This window comes from Jaculus jaculus, chromosome 3 (assembly GCF_020740685.1).
Source record: "Jaculus jaculus isolate mJacJac1 chromosome 3, mJacJac1.mat.Y.cur, whole genome shotgun sequence".
NCBI classification, from domain to species: domain Eukaryota; kingdom Metazoa; phylum Chordata; class Mammalia; order Rodentia; family Dipodidae; genus Jaculus; species Jaculus jaculus.
The window spans coordinates 172,256,670-172,274,404 of record NC_059104.1 but is presented as its reverse complement, the minus strand read 5'-3'; the positions used below and the strand labels follow the sequence as shown (position 1 = coordinate 172,274,404).

Here is a 17,735-nt window from a genome sequence, read left to right as displayed (position 1 = left end):
TTCTGCAGATTCAGTTCCTGGTTATCAAGATGCTAATTCTGGGAGAGGGGTCCAGATGTCTCTCAAGCCTGCTAATACCTAATAACTACCTAACAAAGTCTTACTTTTCTTTTCCACTCCTGGGTACAGGGTGGATAGTAGAGTGTCCATTTGCCTCTGCAGTGCAATGTGGGGCTCTTTGTGCCCAGAACTGATGTTCCTTTTCTCACTTTGTAATAATTTTTTTCTATAATTGCCTTCTTGGGCAAAATATTAATTCCATCCAAACTCTGTATATGCACTTCCAAATGAACCATCTTAGTATAATATATATAAATAATAATCAAGTTAGTAAATATTATACTAGGCATATTTTTCATCACTTATCATAATTGCATGTGTATATATGTGTGTGTTGGTGATGGGATGAAGGCTTGTGGATCTAACTGTGTCCTGTAAGAGAGGCAGACTTGGGAGTGGCAGGGTAAGATCTGGGTATAAGATGGGCTATGGTATTGGGGAGAACTTCCAGAACTTTTTTGCCTTACCACACCTGAATCACTGAAGGTTGAATTCTAAAGAGCTGTAGTTAGGGCAAAAAGAAACAAATATGTTCAATAAAAGAGGATTCAAAGGCACACATAAAGTATGAACTTCTTAAAGGAGTCTAGGAGAAGAATTGCTTAAGGCTCCATCAGGGCCTGGCTTCCATAACAGGCAAATCATTTGTACACCCTGTAGTACTCATGAGCTTATCTGTCCTCAAAAGGTAACTTCTTTTGAGTGTACACATTGCAACATATTAGCCCTTTAGAGGGACGGTATTGTGCATACTGGATTGTGGTACTGAGGGAAGTATTACCTTTGGAAATCCCATCTTCTTTATTAACCATCAACCTCACTTTACTCCAGACTTCAGCAAAGGTTGCGACTGGTTGAGAATGATCATTGCTCTTTTCATTCAGCATTTGTAAAACTCCAGAGGGCTGTTAGCAGCTTGGGCCTTTTGAAGAATCCATGAAATCTGATCTCACCTGGCTTTCTCAAACTTTTTTTTTAAAGTAAATCTTTATGTCTCCTTGAGCTGTTCTGCTCCTTTCTCTCCTAACCTCTTCTCTCTCCATCCCTCTAATTTTCAGTCCTGACCTTCTCTGTTAAGATATGAAACCCTGGTCCATGATGGCTCCTTGCACAAGAATTTGCCTGTACAGTGTGGAGTTCTAAAGCTGACACTTTTCTTTTTGTCTCATGGACTTTGTGACAATATTCTCTCTAATTACCTTTGCAAATAAAAATCTTCCTTAACTCTATAAAAATTATATATGTGCTTCTATATGAACAGTCTTAGTGTAATATTAACAAATAATATTCAAGTTACTAAGTACTGGTTGTGTCCCAGAATCTATGCTAGACATATTTTTTCATTACTTGTTACAATAGCATATGGAAGATGCCATAGTCATGTATTCATTCAATAAAGATTATGGTACAAACTATGACCTGAAATCTTTGGCATGGTATTGAGTGTTTATTTGTTATGTACAAGACACAGATGAAATGGCTTCTGTGATGAAGTTGCTGAATAGTAACCAGTTCAAGAAGGCAATAAACACTACAGATGACTTTGTCACTGATATAATAAAAAACGACACCTTTGTTAATTTAAGCATTATTAACTAAATGCTACCAACATCCCAGTCTGTACTGAGGGTGTGCCTTCTTTCAGAGACTGTAATAAGTGCTTTACTAATGCTGGAGCTGGCTGAGTGGGGGTGTCCTAACTCATTCAGCAAGCAGATACGAAAACTGAGGCTCAAGTCCAGGTACTTGGGATCTAGGTTTCATATTGTTTCCACTGTGAAAGGCCTGATAATGCATGAGATTTTGCCTATTCAAAGGTATAACCTTACACTACCAGTTTCTATGAATGACAGGCTCTTAATTTAAGATGGAAATAACAGTAATAATATTTTTAAACAAAACTGGTGGACTTGCATTTTGGAACTGAGTTTACAAAAATACTGAAGGACACTTATGGAAAAAGCTGGCCCTGATCTTGCTCCTGTGAACATAATGAAGGCTAATTTCATGACTAAAATAAGGAGGAACTCAGAACAGAAAGGATGAGAGAAAATTCACATGCACTAGGCAGTACTCTCAACTTAACTCAATAGAACTGTTATGTAACATAATTATCACAGACAGTCTGCAAGGTGAGATAATATAAGAGGTAGATAAATGTAGCGTTTAAAGAAGCCCATAACTGTTTCTTTTTATTTATTTATTGAACACTTTACATTCAAGCCTCTACCTTAATTGTTCCTACATTAATCACTTGTGTGTTCCTCATCACAGTATTAAGAGTTACATATTGTTCTCGTCCCACTCTAAACTGAAGCATAGAAACTCTTAGCAACATGCTCAAGGTTACAGGTTAGAAAGTAGGAGAGTCACTGTTCTGGTTCAGGTATATTGTGGGCCCTTTACCTGCTCTCTGCAGTGGAGAAGTGTAGAATTTAGATTCACGTCCACTAAATGCTTTTGTCTTTTCTACCAGGGCTCATAAAACAGTATTCCTTTGGCAAACCCAAGCCTTTTTCTAAGACCAGTAACTGATCTGCACACTATTAATAAGTAGACACTTTAGGGGGCAGAAGTAGAATATTATCATTATTCTGGACTGTTGAGAATATCTTACAGAGCCTCAGAGAGAAATGGCAGGTTGAGTGCAATCATAGATGCTTTTATTTTATCTGGCCATCCTGTGGAAGACAAAGGTTCAGTGCAAATTGAGTCCTCTTTCTTTTTCTTCTCTGAGTTCATTTGGAGACTTTCCTCAGGTGAAGCAGTCTGAGAAGCCGACTACGAATCTCCTTGGTTCTCGCCCCGTAGATGACGGGATTGAGCACAGGCGGTACCAGTACGTAGAGGTTCGCCAGGAAGATGTGCACGTGCTTGGGAACTCGCTTGTGACCAAAGCGGTGGGTGAGGAAGGAGAAGAAGGCGGGGATGTAGAAAGCCAGGATGACAGCCAGGTGGGAGCCACAGGTACTCAGCGCCTTGTGCTGGGCATCGCGGGATGGAAGACGAAAGACGGCTCGGAGGATAAAGCTGTAGGAGATGGCGATGAGGATGGAATCCAGACCCACGGCCAGCAAGGCCACGGTCAGCCCGTAGACAACGTTGACGGTGATGTTGGCACAGGCCAGCCGAGCAATGCCCATATGCTCACAGTAGGTGTGAGCCATGATGCGGTGTCCACAGTAGGGCAGCCGCCTCAACAGGAAGATGAAGGGGGAGACCACAGCGACACTACGAAATATCCCCACAGAAACAATTCGGCCTATGACAGTGTGGTTGAGAATGCTTGTGTATCTCAGTGGGTTGCAGATAGCCACGTAGCGATCAAAGGCCATGGCCAGGAGAACTGAGGACTCCAGGGCGTAGATAGAATGGACACAAAACATTTGTGCCAGGCATCCGCCAAAGGAAATCTCAGTGGCATGGAGCCACAGGATGGCCAGCATTTTGGGCACAGTGGTAGAGCTGAGGGCCAGGTCAGTGAGGGAGAGAAGGCAGAGGAAGAGGTACATGGGCGCATGAAGGGCACTGTCTGTCCCAATGACCAGGATGACGGCTACGTTACCAAGGACGGCTACCAGATACATGGCACAGAAAGGGATGGCAATCCAGGGGTGGGCAAACTCCAGTCCTGGGATCCCAGTCAGGAATAGGGAGACTGGGAGACTATTGTCACTGGTGTTGTGGGCTGACATCTGTCTTGGCACATGAAGAGCTCTCTCCAAAAGGTGATGATGGCATGCTTGTCCTGGAACATTAAGTATCTGATTGATTCACATAAAAATGATTCTTTTGGCCCTGGAGATATGGCTTAGTGTTTATGGTGCTTGCCTGTGAAGCCCAAGGACCCAGGCATGATTTCCTGGTACCCACGAAAAGGCAGATGCACAAGGTGGCACATGCATCTCATCTGGAGTTTGTTTGCAGTGGCTGGAGACCCTGACATGCCCATATTCTCTATCTATTTGCTGGCCTCTCTCTCAAATAATTCTTTTGCAAACTAAGAAAATTACTTATTACTTATTTAAGCATCTGAAAAGGATCTTCACACAGAATCACTTTCTAAGCTTTCTGGTTTTCCTCTTACTACTGAACAATGCGAAGCCTGTCGGGACGGGTTCTGTTGCCCACAGTACCCATGGTAAAGCCAGACATAGCTTTAAAGGAGGGAAATTTGCCCTGAAACAATAAAAAGAAGGAAATATGGAAATAAAGACAGAAGACTTCCAATGCATAGAAAAAGATGTGACTGAGGATAGGTAAGGACCGTCTTTGTAATGGGGTGATCTGAAGATCCAAACACGGCATGCAGGATACTGTGCACAGTATCTTCAGGAAGTAGCATCAATACCTGGCAGGTGTAGTGAATGCAGACTACTAGATATCATGGTTGGGTAGTAAGAGGAATCAACAGGAAGCTTAGAAATGCATTTTAGGGCTGAAGTGATGGCTCAGTATTTGAGACGCTTTCCTATAGAGCCTAAGGTTTGATTTCCTAGTACCCACGTAAAAGCCAGATGCACACCCATGCATTTGGAGCTTGCATTTGAAGGCCCTGGCTCACCATATTCTCTTTTTCCTCTCTCTCATAAATAAATAAAATATTTAGCTGGGTGTGGTGGTGCACGCCTTTAATCCTAGCACTTGGGAGACAGATGTAGGAGGGTTGCCGTGAGTTTGAAGCCACCCTGAGACTCCATTGTGAATTCCAGGTCAGCCTGGGCTAGAGTGAGACCCTACCTCCAAAAGACAAAAGTAAAATAAAATAAAATAAAATATTTAAAAACATAAAGGAATTCTATGCGATTTTTTTTTCAGATCCTTAAAGAACAAATACATAATTTCCTCATGGGGACACCTTCACAAACTTGCCTCAATGTCTTGAGTCAGATGATGCCTTAGGTTTTTCGTCCCACTGGACATCAACACAATAGCTCTCGATCCCCCCAATCTCAGGACAGTAGCCATCATCAGGTCTTTATTTTCACTGAAGCCCTGTTCTAGGTTGTTCATTAAATTCAATTGTTGGGGAATCAGATTTCAAAAACTTACCTGTGTGAGAGATATCCATTTTTTTCAGTGGGGCAGGTTGAGTTTGGAGCTCTGTAATGTACGGTATGGGTACCAGCTACCCTGTGGAGAGATGTGTTGTGTGAGTGCAAAGCTGGGGGGAGAGAAGGTGGTGAGGGCTGAAGCAGATGTACACTGAATATAAAGCCTTCGCAGAGAAGACAGAAGTAAGGTCAGATGGCGTGGTGAATAACTGGGTCGTGATATTTGGTGCAGACACTGAATGTCAGCTCAACTCCATCGTGTAGTGTCCTATGGTGGAGGGCTTGGTAAGTGAGGCTATTTATTGATTCTATCTGTAGCTCTCTGGTGTTTAAACTCAGGTGCCCTCCTCTAGGGATTTAGTCTGTTGACAAAGACAGTTGATAAATGAGGAAATGAGTAAGGAAAAAATTCCAATAACTTTTCAGGGAAAGTGGAAATGGACTCTCTAGTTTACTCATTTTATTTCCCCCTCAGTATTTTTTTCTTTTATTTATGTTATTTTTTATTTTTTCTCAATTTTTATTAACATTTTCCATGCTTATAAAAAATAGCCCATGGTAATACCTTTCTGCCACCCCCCCCCGACTTTTCCCTTTAAATTCCATTCTCCATTATATCCTCTCCCCATCTCAATCAGTGTCTCTTCTATTTTGATGTCATGAGCTTTTCCTCCTCTTATGATGGTCTTGTGTAGGTAGTGTCAGGTACTATAAGGTCATGGATATCCAGGCCATTTTATGTCTGGAGGGAGCACATTGTATGGTGTCCTACCCTTTCCTTTGTCTCTTACATTCTTTCTGCCACCTCTTCCGCATTAGACCCTGAGCCTTGGATGGTGTGATCGAGATGTTACTCAGTACTCCAGTCACTTCTTTTCAGCACTATGATACCTTCTGAGTCATCCCAAGGTCACTGCCATCTGAAAAGAGAAGATTCTCTACCAAGTGAGAGTAGCATTAATATAAGGGTATGAAAATTAACAGAGGTGCTTACTGGGCAATTTGATAAGCATACTATATACATTTTTCCAGACATCAGCAGATGTTACATCCCTAGGGCTCATGACTACCCCTGTTTTAAGTTTTCAGTATTAGGGATATATTGCCCCCATGGCACGGACCTCCAGTCCAATTGGAAGGCAGTTGGTTTCCACCATGACAGACGTGCCACTATTGCACCTGATGGCTCATTTGGCCTGGCTGGCCAAATATGAGGCTTGCAGTGTCCACTGTTGAGTATCTTCACTGGTTGTATCTCTTTCTCCCATTGACTTACACGTAGAATGGCTTCTTCCATCTTTCTGTCAGCTGGTCTACATGGAGGAGGTTATCAGCTCATTTCCAGCACGATTTCTCAGTGGCCTTGCAGCCCAAGCATACAGAGGCTTCAGTAATAGGGTCTTACCATCTATTCCTGGCTGGAAGCCAAGGGCCTCATCAATAGCCTATTATTAATTGGGAGCATCAGGGACCTCCCTGGCCCACAACTCACTGGAGATATCCCATCCCTGGCACTGAAAATTTTCTAAGAATGATCTATGGCTCCTAAGTGTTCCATTGTTCTAAACCAGAGGATCTCATATGATTTGTTTGTATCCTCTTAGGTTTTGATTAGCCTTCTCTTTCCTCAGTCTCTTCCCCTGACCCCTCAATATTTTTTATCCTGTTTCCTTGACCACACTTTCTTTTTTTAGTCTTTTCAGTCTTCTTGGATTCCCAGTTATTGGGGTCCTGAATTTTGAGCTCAGAGTAACAGATCTGTGGTGAGTGGAGCAGCAAATCATATCATTTGACAGGTACATACTACAGTGCTGTCAGACTTCCTCAGACAAAGAAGGTGGGAACAGCATACATGGTGTTTATGGATGCTGATAAAAATTTTAAAACAAATACAGATAGGAGCATGGAAAGTTTCATGACGCTGATAGCCGAGGATTGAGCACTGCCCAGGATCTTTCAGAATGTGACCCACTGTAGCTGGCAGGTTGGGTATCATGAAGTCAGGTTCTTTGGAAATGACATCAATTCTCTGAGCAGATCTTCTGAACCTCAGGACAGTAGCTGTCATCAAGTCCTTATTCTCACTGAAGTCCTGTTCCCAACTATGTTTCCTTTTTTACTTTATAGCACTCTCCTCCTTTGTAACACACCTTCTTTTCTCTCTCTCTCTCTCTTTTTTTCACCCAGGCTGACCTGGAATTCACTATGTAGTCTCAGAGTGGCCTCAAACTCACTGTAATCCTCCTACCTCTGCCTCCTGAATGCTGTGATTAAAGGCGTGCCTGGCTTAAATTTTCTTTTTCTTTTTGTTTGTTTTTTTGAGTTCTTTTCCTAAATTAACCCACATCACTATTCTTTAACCAATTTAAATTATTTCCTAAAGAATTTAAGGAATACTACATACTTATTTAAAAGTTTAAAGCACCATTAAAAGTTTAAATAGTAGTAGCTTGGTGGCATAGAGGGGAGGATCACCTTAAGTTCGAGGCCACCCTGAGACTCCATAGTGAATTCCAGATCAGCCTGGACTAGAGTGAGACCCTACCTCAAAAAACCAAAAAAAAAAAAAAGTTGTTTAAATAGAAAAAGTATATAATTTTCAGTCAGTTGTGAATATTGGCATTTAAAAATTAAACTCTTGTGTCACTATTTGAAATATTTCCAGTGGTTAATATATGTAGCCTAGAAATATCTAAGTCACCATTATCCATTGCTAGGTATGTGAATATTTTTTCTTTTGTAGCTTTATAGTTTTACTTGACATTAAGATGTTAGTTTTCATCCTCATTGAATAAATACACACACACACACACATAAATATATAATTTCATTTATTTGAAAGGACAGAGAATAAGAATGCGTATGCCAGGGCCTCAAGCCAAGTGAACTCCAGATCCATACGCAACTTTGTGCATCTGGCTTTACATGGGTACTGGGGAATTGAACCTGGGTTCTGAGGCTTCACTGGCAAACACCTTGATGGCTTAGCCATCTCTCCAGCCTGATTTTAAAGTGCTTATGAAGCATCCCATCACAGGGATTAAGCAATTAGTTGCAAGGCAGAAATTAGAACTAAAGGCAAGAGTCAGTCAGCAGGGTGTCAGGGAATCTAGGAGAGAATACACAGTGAATCTGATGTAGCCTGGAAAATTGCTGTAGAGAGTATTATATTCAGGGTCAAAGCAGGAAGCGATCATTTGCATAGGGCATTGAAGAAAGGTGGTGGATGTGAAATGACAGGAAGACATGACAGCACTCATTCAAGAAAGGAGAAACAGGTGATTGCGTCAAGCTCTTACTGAGAGTACATTATACTTAAACTGAGTTCGCTGGTGAGGGTGTAGGCAGTGTGTGATGTGAGAGCATAAAATGCAGGCTCAGTAGGGATGAATGAGAAACAAGCCAGAAGTCATAAATGGTCAATTGAACATTCCCATGAGAAACTGCTGCTGTAGTTACTGACACTAATTAATTTACTGCACCCAAATGAAAGAGGGGCACAAGTATTCCAAGCATAAAACTCAGTGGGTCTACAGGTAATTCACACTGATTCCTGAAGAGTGAGACATCCATGGATGTTAGTCAGGTTAGAAACAATGGGTACTATGTATGTCTTGGGGACCCGAAGAAGAAAGATTTGAATTTGAGAATGATCACACGGGCAGAGGGAAGAAACGGATGAACTCTGATGGACTTGGTGCAGGGAGCAGGCAGCGGAGGTGGCTTCTGTCATGCAGATGGTAAAGATCTCACCTCACACAGGAAGTAAAGTGGCACAACAATTTGTGGGAATGTGATGAGGCATTACAAATCATTGGAATAGTGGAGATGAGAGGAAGCAGTCACATATTCATAAAAGTTATCAGTCCCGGTAGTGACGGACCTTAGGAGAGAAGGAGGCAGTTTTGTGGTCTCCTCCTTCTCCTCCAGACAGCTGGTGCCTCTGGTGGTGCCTCAGGGTCTCAGCTCTCATGCAGACTTCAGGTTAGTAGGACCCAGAGTCTGAGTTACAGCATTTGTTTTTTACTATAGTAAATTTGGGTTATTTTATTTTTTAAACTTTATTATTTATTGATATATTTGAGAGAGAGAGAGGGAAAGAGGTAGAGAGAGGGAAAGAAAGAATGGGCATGCCAGGGCCTCTAGGCACTGCAAAGGACCTCCAAACACGTGTGCCCCCTTGTGCATCTGGCTTATGTGGGCTCTGGGGAATCGAACCTAGGTCCTTTGACTTTGCAGGCAAATGCCTTAACAACTAATTCATCTCTCCAGCCCTTTATTTTTGACATATATATATATATATATATATATATATATATATATATACACACACACACATACATGTACATATATATTATATATATGTATATATATATATGATGCATATACATATATATATGGTTATTATTATTAGCAACATATTTTATATGGATACATCATGTGTTGATATTCTCTTTTCCCTTGTTCCTGCCCCCACTACTGTTGTATTGTGAAGGACTGGGAAAACTTGATTCCTTCCTGAGAATGTTGTGGAGCCACTGATTGGAAATGACTGCAGGATCATCTGCAACTGGTAGACAATCTGCTTATCTTGCTCAGGATAAATGACCTGTGCAGGTGACAATGACACAGATAGACAGCTGACAGAAAGTGAATCCTTTAACCTTCTTCCAAGCTTCCCAAGCTGCCTCTAATGCTTCCAGTTAGCAGAGCCTGCTACTGCATTTGGTTTCAGAGCTTCCACACATCCTCATACCCTCAGATACAGAGGTCTGTGATACAGGGAAACCTGCCTCAGGTATGTCCGAGAGTTAGAGCAGCTTGCTCGTGGTGGCTCCGGGCCTGTGAAAGCAAAAGGTCACTGGAACAGTCACAGCTGGGCGGCACCTTTGGGAGCTGGACTTGTGCGGCAACTGTCTCTGTTGTGCAGAGTCCTCAAGGAGCTTGAGGTGATCAAACAGGCCAGTGCTGGCAGGGAAGTCCAACTGCCTGACACACCTCTGCTCCAGGTGTGCTCCAGGGTCACTGTTGGATTACACTTTGGCTTATTGATTGATTTAGTAATAACTAATGAAATGAGGGAGACTTGCTAGGTTTTTTCTTTGCAATCCCCCTACTTACTCTCCTGGGAGCTGCCAACACAGGAATCTTTATCATGCCTGGCTTTCTTATGTGTTCTGAAAACAGCCAGTGAGACCATGAACTATATGCCTAATTAGTAACAGTATAATATAATGTAATATAATATAATATCATATATTGAAGGTTAATTTCATGATTAATATAAGGAGAAACTCAGAAGAGAAAGGATGAGTAAATTCACTTCCACTAGGCAGTACTTGCAACTTAAGTATAATATAAATATTATAGAACTGTTATGCAACATAATTATCACAGACAGCCTGCAAGGTGAGATAATATAAAATGAGAGGCAGATAAATTTAGTGTTTAAAGAAGCGTATAACTGTTTATTTTTACTTATTTATTGGACACTTTACATTCCAGCCTCTACCTCAATTGTTCCTACATTAATCACTTGTGTGTTCCTCATCACAGTATTAAGAGTTACATATTGTTCTTGTCCCAGTCTAAACTGAAGCACAGAAACTCTTAGCAACATACTCAAGGTTACAAGTTAGAAAGTAGGAGAGTCACTGTTCTGGTTCAGGTTTATTGTGGGCCCTTTAAACTGCTCTCTGCAGTGGAGAATGTAGAATTCAGATTCACGTCCACTAAATGCTTTTGTCTTTTCTACCTGGGCTCATGAAACAGTATTCCTTTGGTTAAACCAAGCCTTTTTCTAAGACCAGTAACTGATCTGCATAGTAGTAGTAAGTAGACAATTAAGGGGGAAGAAGTAGAATATTATCATTATTCTGGACTGTTGAGAATACCTTACGGAGCCTCAGAGAGAAATGGCATGTTGACTGCAATCATAGATGCTTTTATTTCACCTGGCCATCCTCTTCCAGACAAAGTGTCAGGGCAAATTGAGTCCTCTTTCTTTTTCTTCTCTGTGGCTTCTCTGAGTTCATTTGGAGACTTTCCTCAGGTGAAGCAGTCTGAGAAGCCGACTACGAATCTCCTTGGTTCTCGCCCCGTAGATGACGGGATTGAGCACAGGCGGTACCAGTACGTAGAGGTTCGCCAGGAAGATGTGCACGTGCTTGGGAACTCGCTTGTGACCAAAGCGGTGGGTGAGGAAGGAGAAGAAGGCGGGGATGTAGAAAGCCAGGATGACAGCCAGGTGGGAGCCGCAGGTACTGAGCGCCTTGTGCTGGGCATCGCGGGATGGAAGACGAAAGACGGCTCGGAGGATAAAGCTGTAGGAGATGGCGATGAGGATGGAATCCAGACCCATGGCCAGCAAGGCCACGGTCAGCCCATAGACAATGTTGACGGTGATGTTGGCACAGGCCAGCCGAGCAATGCCCATATGCTCACAGTAGGTGTGAGCCATGATGCGGTGGCCGCAGTAGGGCAGCCGCCTCAACAGGAAGATGAAGGGGGAGACGACAGCGATACTGCGAAATATCCCCACAGAAACAATTCGGCCTATGACAGTGTGGTTGAGAATGCTTGTGTATCTCAGTGGGTTGCAGATAGCCACGTAGCGATCAAAGGCCATGGCAAGGAGAACTGAGGACTCCAGGGCGTAGATAGAATGGACACAAAACATTTGTGCCAGGCATCCGCCAAAGGAAATCTCAGTGGCATGGAGCCACAGGATGGCCAGCATTTTGGGCACAGTGGTAGAGCTAAGGGCCAGGTCAGTGAAGGAGAGAAGGCAGAGGAAGAGATACATTGGCGCATGAATGGCACTGTCTGTCCCAATGACCAGGATGACGGCTACGTTACCAAGGATGGCTACCGGATACATGGCACAGAAAGGGATGGCAATCCAGGGGTGGGCAAACTCCAGTCCTGGGATCCCAGTCAGGAATAGGGAGACTGGGAGACTATTGTCACTGGTGTTGTGGGCTGACATCTGTCTTGGCACACGAAGAGCTCTGTCCAAAAGGTGATGATGGCATGCTTGTCCTGTAACATTAGGTATTTGGTTGATTCACATAAAAATGATTCTTTTGGCCCTGGAGATATGGCTTAGTGTTTATGGTGCTTGCCTGTGAAGCCCAAGGACCCAGGAATGATTTCCTGGTACCCATGAAAAGGCAGATGCACAAGGTGGCACATGCATCTCATCTGGAGTTTGTTTGCAGTGGCTGGAGACCCTGACATGCCCATATTCTCTGTCTATTGGCTGGCCTCTCACTCTCTCAAATAATTCTTTTGCAAACTAAGAAAATTACTTATTACTTGGTTAAGCATTTGAAAAGCATCTTCACACAGAATCACTTTCTAAGCTTTCTGATTTTCCTCTTACTACTCAACAATGTAACGCCTGTCGGGCCGGGTTCTATTGAGCACAACAGACCCATGTTAAAGCCAGACATAGCTTCGAAGGCAAGGAAATTTGCCCTGAAAGTAGTGAAAAAAAAAAAAAAAGGAAATATGGAAATAAAGACAGAAGATTTCCAATGCATAGAAAAAGATGTGACTGAGGATAGGTAAGGACCGTCTCTGTAGTGGGGTGATCTGAAGATCCAAACACGGCATGCAGGATACTGTGCAGTCTGTCAGGAAGTGGCATCAATACCTGGCAGGTGTAGTGAATGCAGACTACTAGATATCATGGTTGGGTAGTAAGAGGTATCAACAGGAAGCTTAGAAATGCATTTTAGGGCTGAAGTGATGGCTCAGTATTTGAGACGCTTTCCTATAGAGCCTAAGGTTTGATTTCCTAGTACCCACGTAAAAGCCAGATGCACACCCATGCATTTGGAGCTTGCATTTGAAGGCCCTGGCTCACCATATTTTCTTTTTCCTCTCTCTCATAAATAAATAAAATATTTAGCTGGGTGTGGTGGTGCACGCCTTTAATCCTAGCACTTGGGAGACAGATGTAGGAGGGTTGCTGTGAGTTTGAGGCCACCCTGAGACTCCATTGTGAATTCCAGGTCAGCCTGGGCTAGAGTGAGACCCTACCTCCAAAAGACAAAAGTAAAATAAAATAAAATAAAATATTTAAAAACATAAAGGAATTCTATGCGATTTTTTTTTTCAGATCCTTAAAGAACAAATACATAATTTCCTCATGGGGACACCTTCACAAACTTGCCTCAATGTCTTGAGTCAGATGATGCCTTAGGTTTTTCGTCCCACTGGACATCAACACAATAGCTCTCGATCCCCCCAATCTCAGGACAGTAGACATCACCAGGTCTTTATTTTCACTGAAGCCCTGTTCTAGGTTGTTCATTAAATTAAATTGTTGGGGAATCAGATTTCAAAAACTTACCTGTGTGAGAGATATCCATTTTTTTCAGTGGGGCAGGTTGAGTTTGGAGCTCTGTAATGTACGGTATGGGTACCAGCTACTCTGTGGAGAGATGTGATGTGTGAGTGCAAAGCTGGGGGGAGAGAAGGTGGTGAGGGCTGGAGCAGATGTACACTGAATATAAAGCCTTCGCAGAGAAGACAGAAGTAAGGTCAGATGGTGTGGTGAATAACTGGGTCGTGATATTTGGTGCAGACACTGAATGTCAGCTCAACTCCATCGTGTATTCTCCTATGGTGGAGGGCTTGGTAAGTGAGGCTATTTATTGATTCTGTCTGTAGCTCTCTGGTGTTTAAACTCAGGTGCCCTCCTCTAGGGATTTAGTCTGTTGACAAAGACAGTTGATAAATGAGGAAATGAGTAAGGAAAAAATTCCAATAACTTTTCAGGGAAAGTGGAAATGGACTCTCTAGTTTACTCATTTTATTTCCCCCTCAGTATTTTTTTCTTTTATTTATGTTATTTTTTATTTTTTCTCAATTTTTATTAACATTTTCCATGCTTATAAAAAGTAGCCCATGGTAATACCTTTCTGCCACCCCCCCCCGACTTTTCCCTTTAAATTCCATTCTCCATTATATCCTCTCCCCATCTCAATCAGTGTCTCTTTTATTTTGATGTCATGAGCTTTTCCTCCTCTTATGATGGTCTTGTGTAGGTAGTGTCAGGTACTATAAGGTCATGGATATCCAGGCCATTTTATGTCTGGAGGGAGCACATTGTATGGTGTCCTACCCTTTCCTTTGTCTCTTACATTCTTTCTGCCACCTCTTCCGCATTAGACCCTGAGCCTTGGATGGTGTGATCGAGATGTTACTCAGTACTCCAGTCACTTCTTTTCAGCACTATGATACCTTCTGAGTCATCCCAAGGTCACTGCCATCTGAAAAGAGAAGATTCTCTACCAAGTGAGAGTAGCATTAATATAAGGGTATGAAAATTAACAGAGGTGCTTACTGGGCAATTTGATAAGCATACTATATACATTTTTCCAGACATCAGCAGATGTTACATCCCTAGGGCTCATGACTACCCCTGTTTTAAGTTTTCAGTATTAGGGATATATTGCCCCCATGGCACGGACCTCCAGTCCAATTGGAAGGCAGTTGGTTTCCACCATGACAGACGTGCCACTATTGCACCTGATGGCTCATTTGGCCTGGCTGGCCAAATATGAGGCTTGCAGTGTCCACTGTTGAGTATCTTCACTGGTTGTATCTCTTTCTCCTATTGACTTACACGTAGAATGGCTTCTTCCATCTTTCTGTCAGCTGGTCTACATGGAGGAGGTTATCAGCTCATTTCCAGCACGATTTCTCAGTGGCTTTGCAGCCCAAGCATACGGAGGCTTCAGCAATAGGGTCTTACCATCTATTCCTGGCTGGAAGCCAAGGGCCTCATCAATAGCCTATTATTAATTGGGAGCATCAGGGACCTCCCTGGCCCACAACTCACTGGAGATATCCCATCCCTGGCACTGAAAATTTTCTAAGAATGATCTATGGCTCCTAAGTGTTCCATTGTTCTAAACCAGAGGATCTCATATGATTTGTTTGTATCCTCTTAGGTTTTGATTAGCCTTCTCTTTCCTCAGTCTCTTCCCCTGACCCCTCAATATTTTTTATCCTGTTTTCTTGACCACACTTTCTTTTTTTAGTCTTTTCAGTCTTCTTGGATTCCCAGTTATTGGGGTCCTGAATTTTGAGCTCAGAGTAACAGATCTGTGGTGAGTGGAGCAGCAAATCATATCATTTGACAGGTACATACTACAGTGCTGTCAGACTTCCTCAGACAAAGAAGGTGGGAACAGCATACATGGTGTTTATGGATGCTGATAAAAATTTTAAAACAAATACAGATAGGAGCATGGAAAGTTTCATGACGCTGATAGCCGAGGATTGAGCACTGCCCAGGATCTTTCAGAATGTGACCCACTGTAGCTGGCAGCTTGGGGATCATGAAGTCAGGTTCTTTGGGAATGACATCAATTCTCTGAGCAGATCTTCTGAACCTCAGGACAGTAGCTGTCATCAAGTCCTTATTCTCATTGAAATCCTGTTCCCAACTATGTTTCCTTTTTTACTTTATAGCACTCTCCTCCTTTGTAACACACCTTCTTTTCTCTCTCTCTCTCTCTTTTTTTCACCCAGGCTGACCTGGAATTCACTATGTAGTCTCAGAGTGGCCTCAAACTCACTGTAATCCTCCTACCTCTGCCTCCTGAATGCTGTGATTAAAGGCGTGCCTGGCTTAAATTTTCTTTTTCTTTTTGTTTGTTTTTTTGAGTTCTTTTCCTAAATTAACCCACATCACTATTCTTTAACCAATTTAAATTATTTCCTAAAGAATTTAAGGAATACTACATACTTATTTAAAAGTTTAAAGCACCATTAAAAGTTTAAATAGTAGTAGCTTGGTGGCATAGAGGGGAGGATCACCTTAAGTTCGAGGCCACCCTGAGACTCCATAGTGAATTCCAGATCAGCCTGGACTAGAGTGAGACCCTACCTCAAAAAAACAAAAAAAAAAAAAAGTTGTTTAAATAGAAAAAGTATATAATTTTCAGTCAGTTGTGAATATTGGCATTTAAAAATTAAACTCTTGTGTCACTATTTGAAATATTTCTAGTGGTTAATATATGTAGCCTAGAAATATCTAAGTCACCATTATCCATTGCTAGGTATGTGAATATTTTTTCTTTTGTAGCTTTATAGTTTTACTTGACATTAAGATGTTAGTTTTCATCCTCATTGAATAAATACACACACACACACACATAATTATATAATTTCATTTATTTGAAAGGACAGAGAATAAGAATGCGTATGCCAGGGCCTCAAGCCAAGTGAACTCCAGATCCATACGCAACTTTGTGCATCTGGCTTTACATGGGTACTGGGGAATTGAACCTGGGTTCTGAGGCTTCACTGGCAAACACCTTGATGGCTTAGCCATCTCTCCAGCCTGATTTTAAAGTGCTTATGAAGCATCCCATCACAGGGATTAAGCAATTAGTTGCAAGGCAGAAATGAGAACTAAAGGCAAGAGTCAGTCAGCAGGGTGTCAGGGAATCTAGGAGAGAATACACAGTGAATCTGATGTAGCCTGGAAAATTGCTGTAGAGAGTATTATATTCAGGGTCAAAGCAGGAAGCGATCATTTGCATAGGGCATTGAAGAAAGGTGGTGGATGTGAAATGACAGGAAGACATGACAGCACTCATTCAAGAAAGGAGAAACAGGTGATTGCGTCAAGCTCTTACTGAGAGTACATTATACTTAAACTGAGTTCGCTGGTGAGGGTGTAGGCAGTGTGTGATGTGAGAGCATAAAATGCAGGCTCAGTAGGGATGAATGAGAAACAAGCCAGAAGTCATAAATGGTCAATTGAACATTCCCATGAGAAACTGCTGCTGTAGTTACTGACACTAATTAATTTACTGCACCCAAATGAAAGAGGGGCACAAGTATTCCAAGCATAAAACTCAGTGGGTCTACAGGTAATTCACACTGATTCCTGAAGAGTGAGACATCCATGGATGTTAGTCAGGTTAGAAACAATGGGTACTATGTATGTCTTGGGGACCCGAAGAAGAAAGATTTGAATTTGAGAATGATCACACGGGCAGAGGGAAGAAACGGATGAACTCTGATGGACTTGGTGCAGGGAGCAGGTAGGGGGAGGTGGCTTCTGTCATGCAGATGGTAAAGATCTCACCTCACACAGGAAGTAAAGTGGCACAACAATTTGTGGGAATGTGATGAGGCATTACAAATCATTGGAATAGTGGAGATGAGAGGAAGCAGTCACATATTCATAAAAGTTATCAGTCCCGGTAGTGACGGACCTTAGGAGAGAAGGAGGCAGTTTTGTGGTCTCCTCCTTCTCCTCCAGACAGCTGGTGCCTCTGGTGGTGCCTCAGGGTCTCAGCTCTCATGCAGACTTCAGGTTAGTAGGACCCAGAGTCTGAGTTACAGCATTTGTTTTTTACTATAGTAAATTTGGGTTATTTTATTTTTTAAACTTTATTATTTATTGATATATTTGAGAGAGAGAGGGAAAGAGGTAGAGAGAGGGAAAGAAAGAATGGGCATGCCAGGGCCTCTAGGCACTGCAAAGGACCTCCAAACACGTGTGCCCCCTTGTGCATCTGGCTTATGTGGGCTCTGGGGAATCGAACCTAGGTCCTTTGACTTTGCAGGCAAATGCCTTAACAACTAATT

General features: G+C 42.3%; 2 protein-coding genes across 2 annotated transcripts; both read right to left on the bottom strand.

Annotated features, from left to right (window-relative positions):
- Window positions 1–2,798: 2,798 nt before the first annotated feature.
- Window positions 2,799–3,767, bottom strand: LOC101613394 (olfactory receptor 52D1). Its single transcript, XM_004650731.2, has one exon. It carries the CDS (start codon window positions 3,753–3,755, stop codon window positions 2,799–2,801), a length of 957 nt encoding a protein of 318 aa, XP_004650788.2. The 5' UTR covers window positions 3,756–3,767.
- Window positions 3,768–11,145: 7,378 nt separating this feature from the next.
- LOC123459491 (olfactory receptor 52D1-like) lies at window positions 11,146–12,114 on the bottom strand. Its single transcript, XM_045146132.1, has one exon. It carries the CDS (start codon window positions 12,100–12,102, stop codon window positions 11,146–11,148), a length of 957 nt encoding a protein of 318 aa, XP_045002067.1. The 5' UTR covers window positions 12,103–12,114.
- Between the last annotated feature and the right edge of the window lie 5,621 nt (window positions 12,115–17,735).

Bases quoted from the DNA above. Each gene is read 5' to 3' on its own strand.
- LOC101613394 (XM_004650731.2), bottom strand. From the start codon at position 3,755: ATGTCAGCCCACAACACCAGTGACAATAGTCTCCCAGTCTCCCTATTC.
- LOC123459491 (XM_045146132.1), bottom strand. From the start codon at position 12,102: ATGTCAGCCCACAACACCAGTGACAATAGTCTCCCAGTCTCCCTATTC.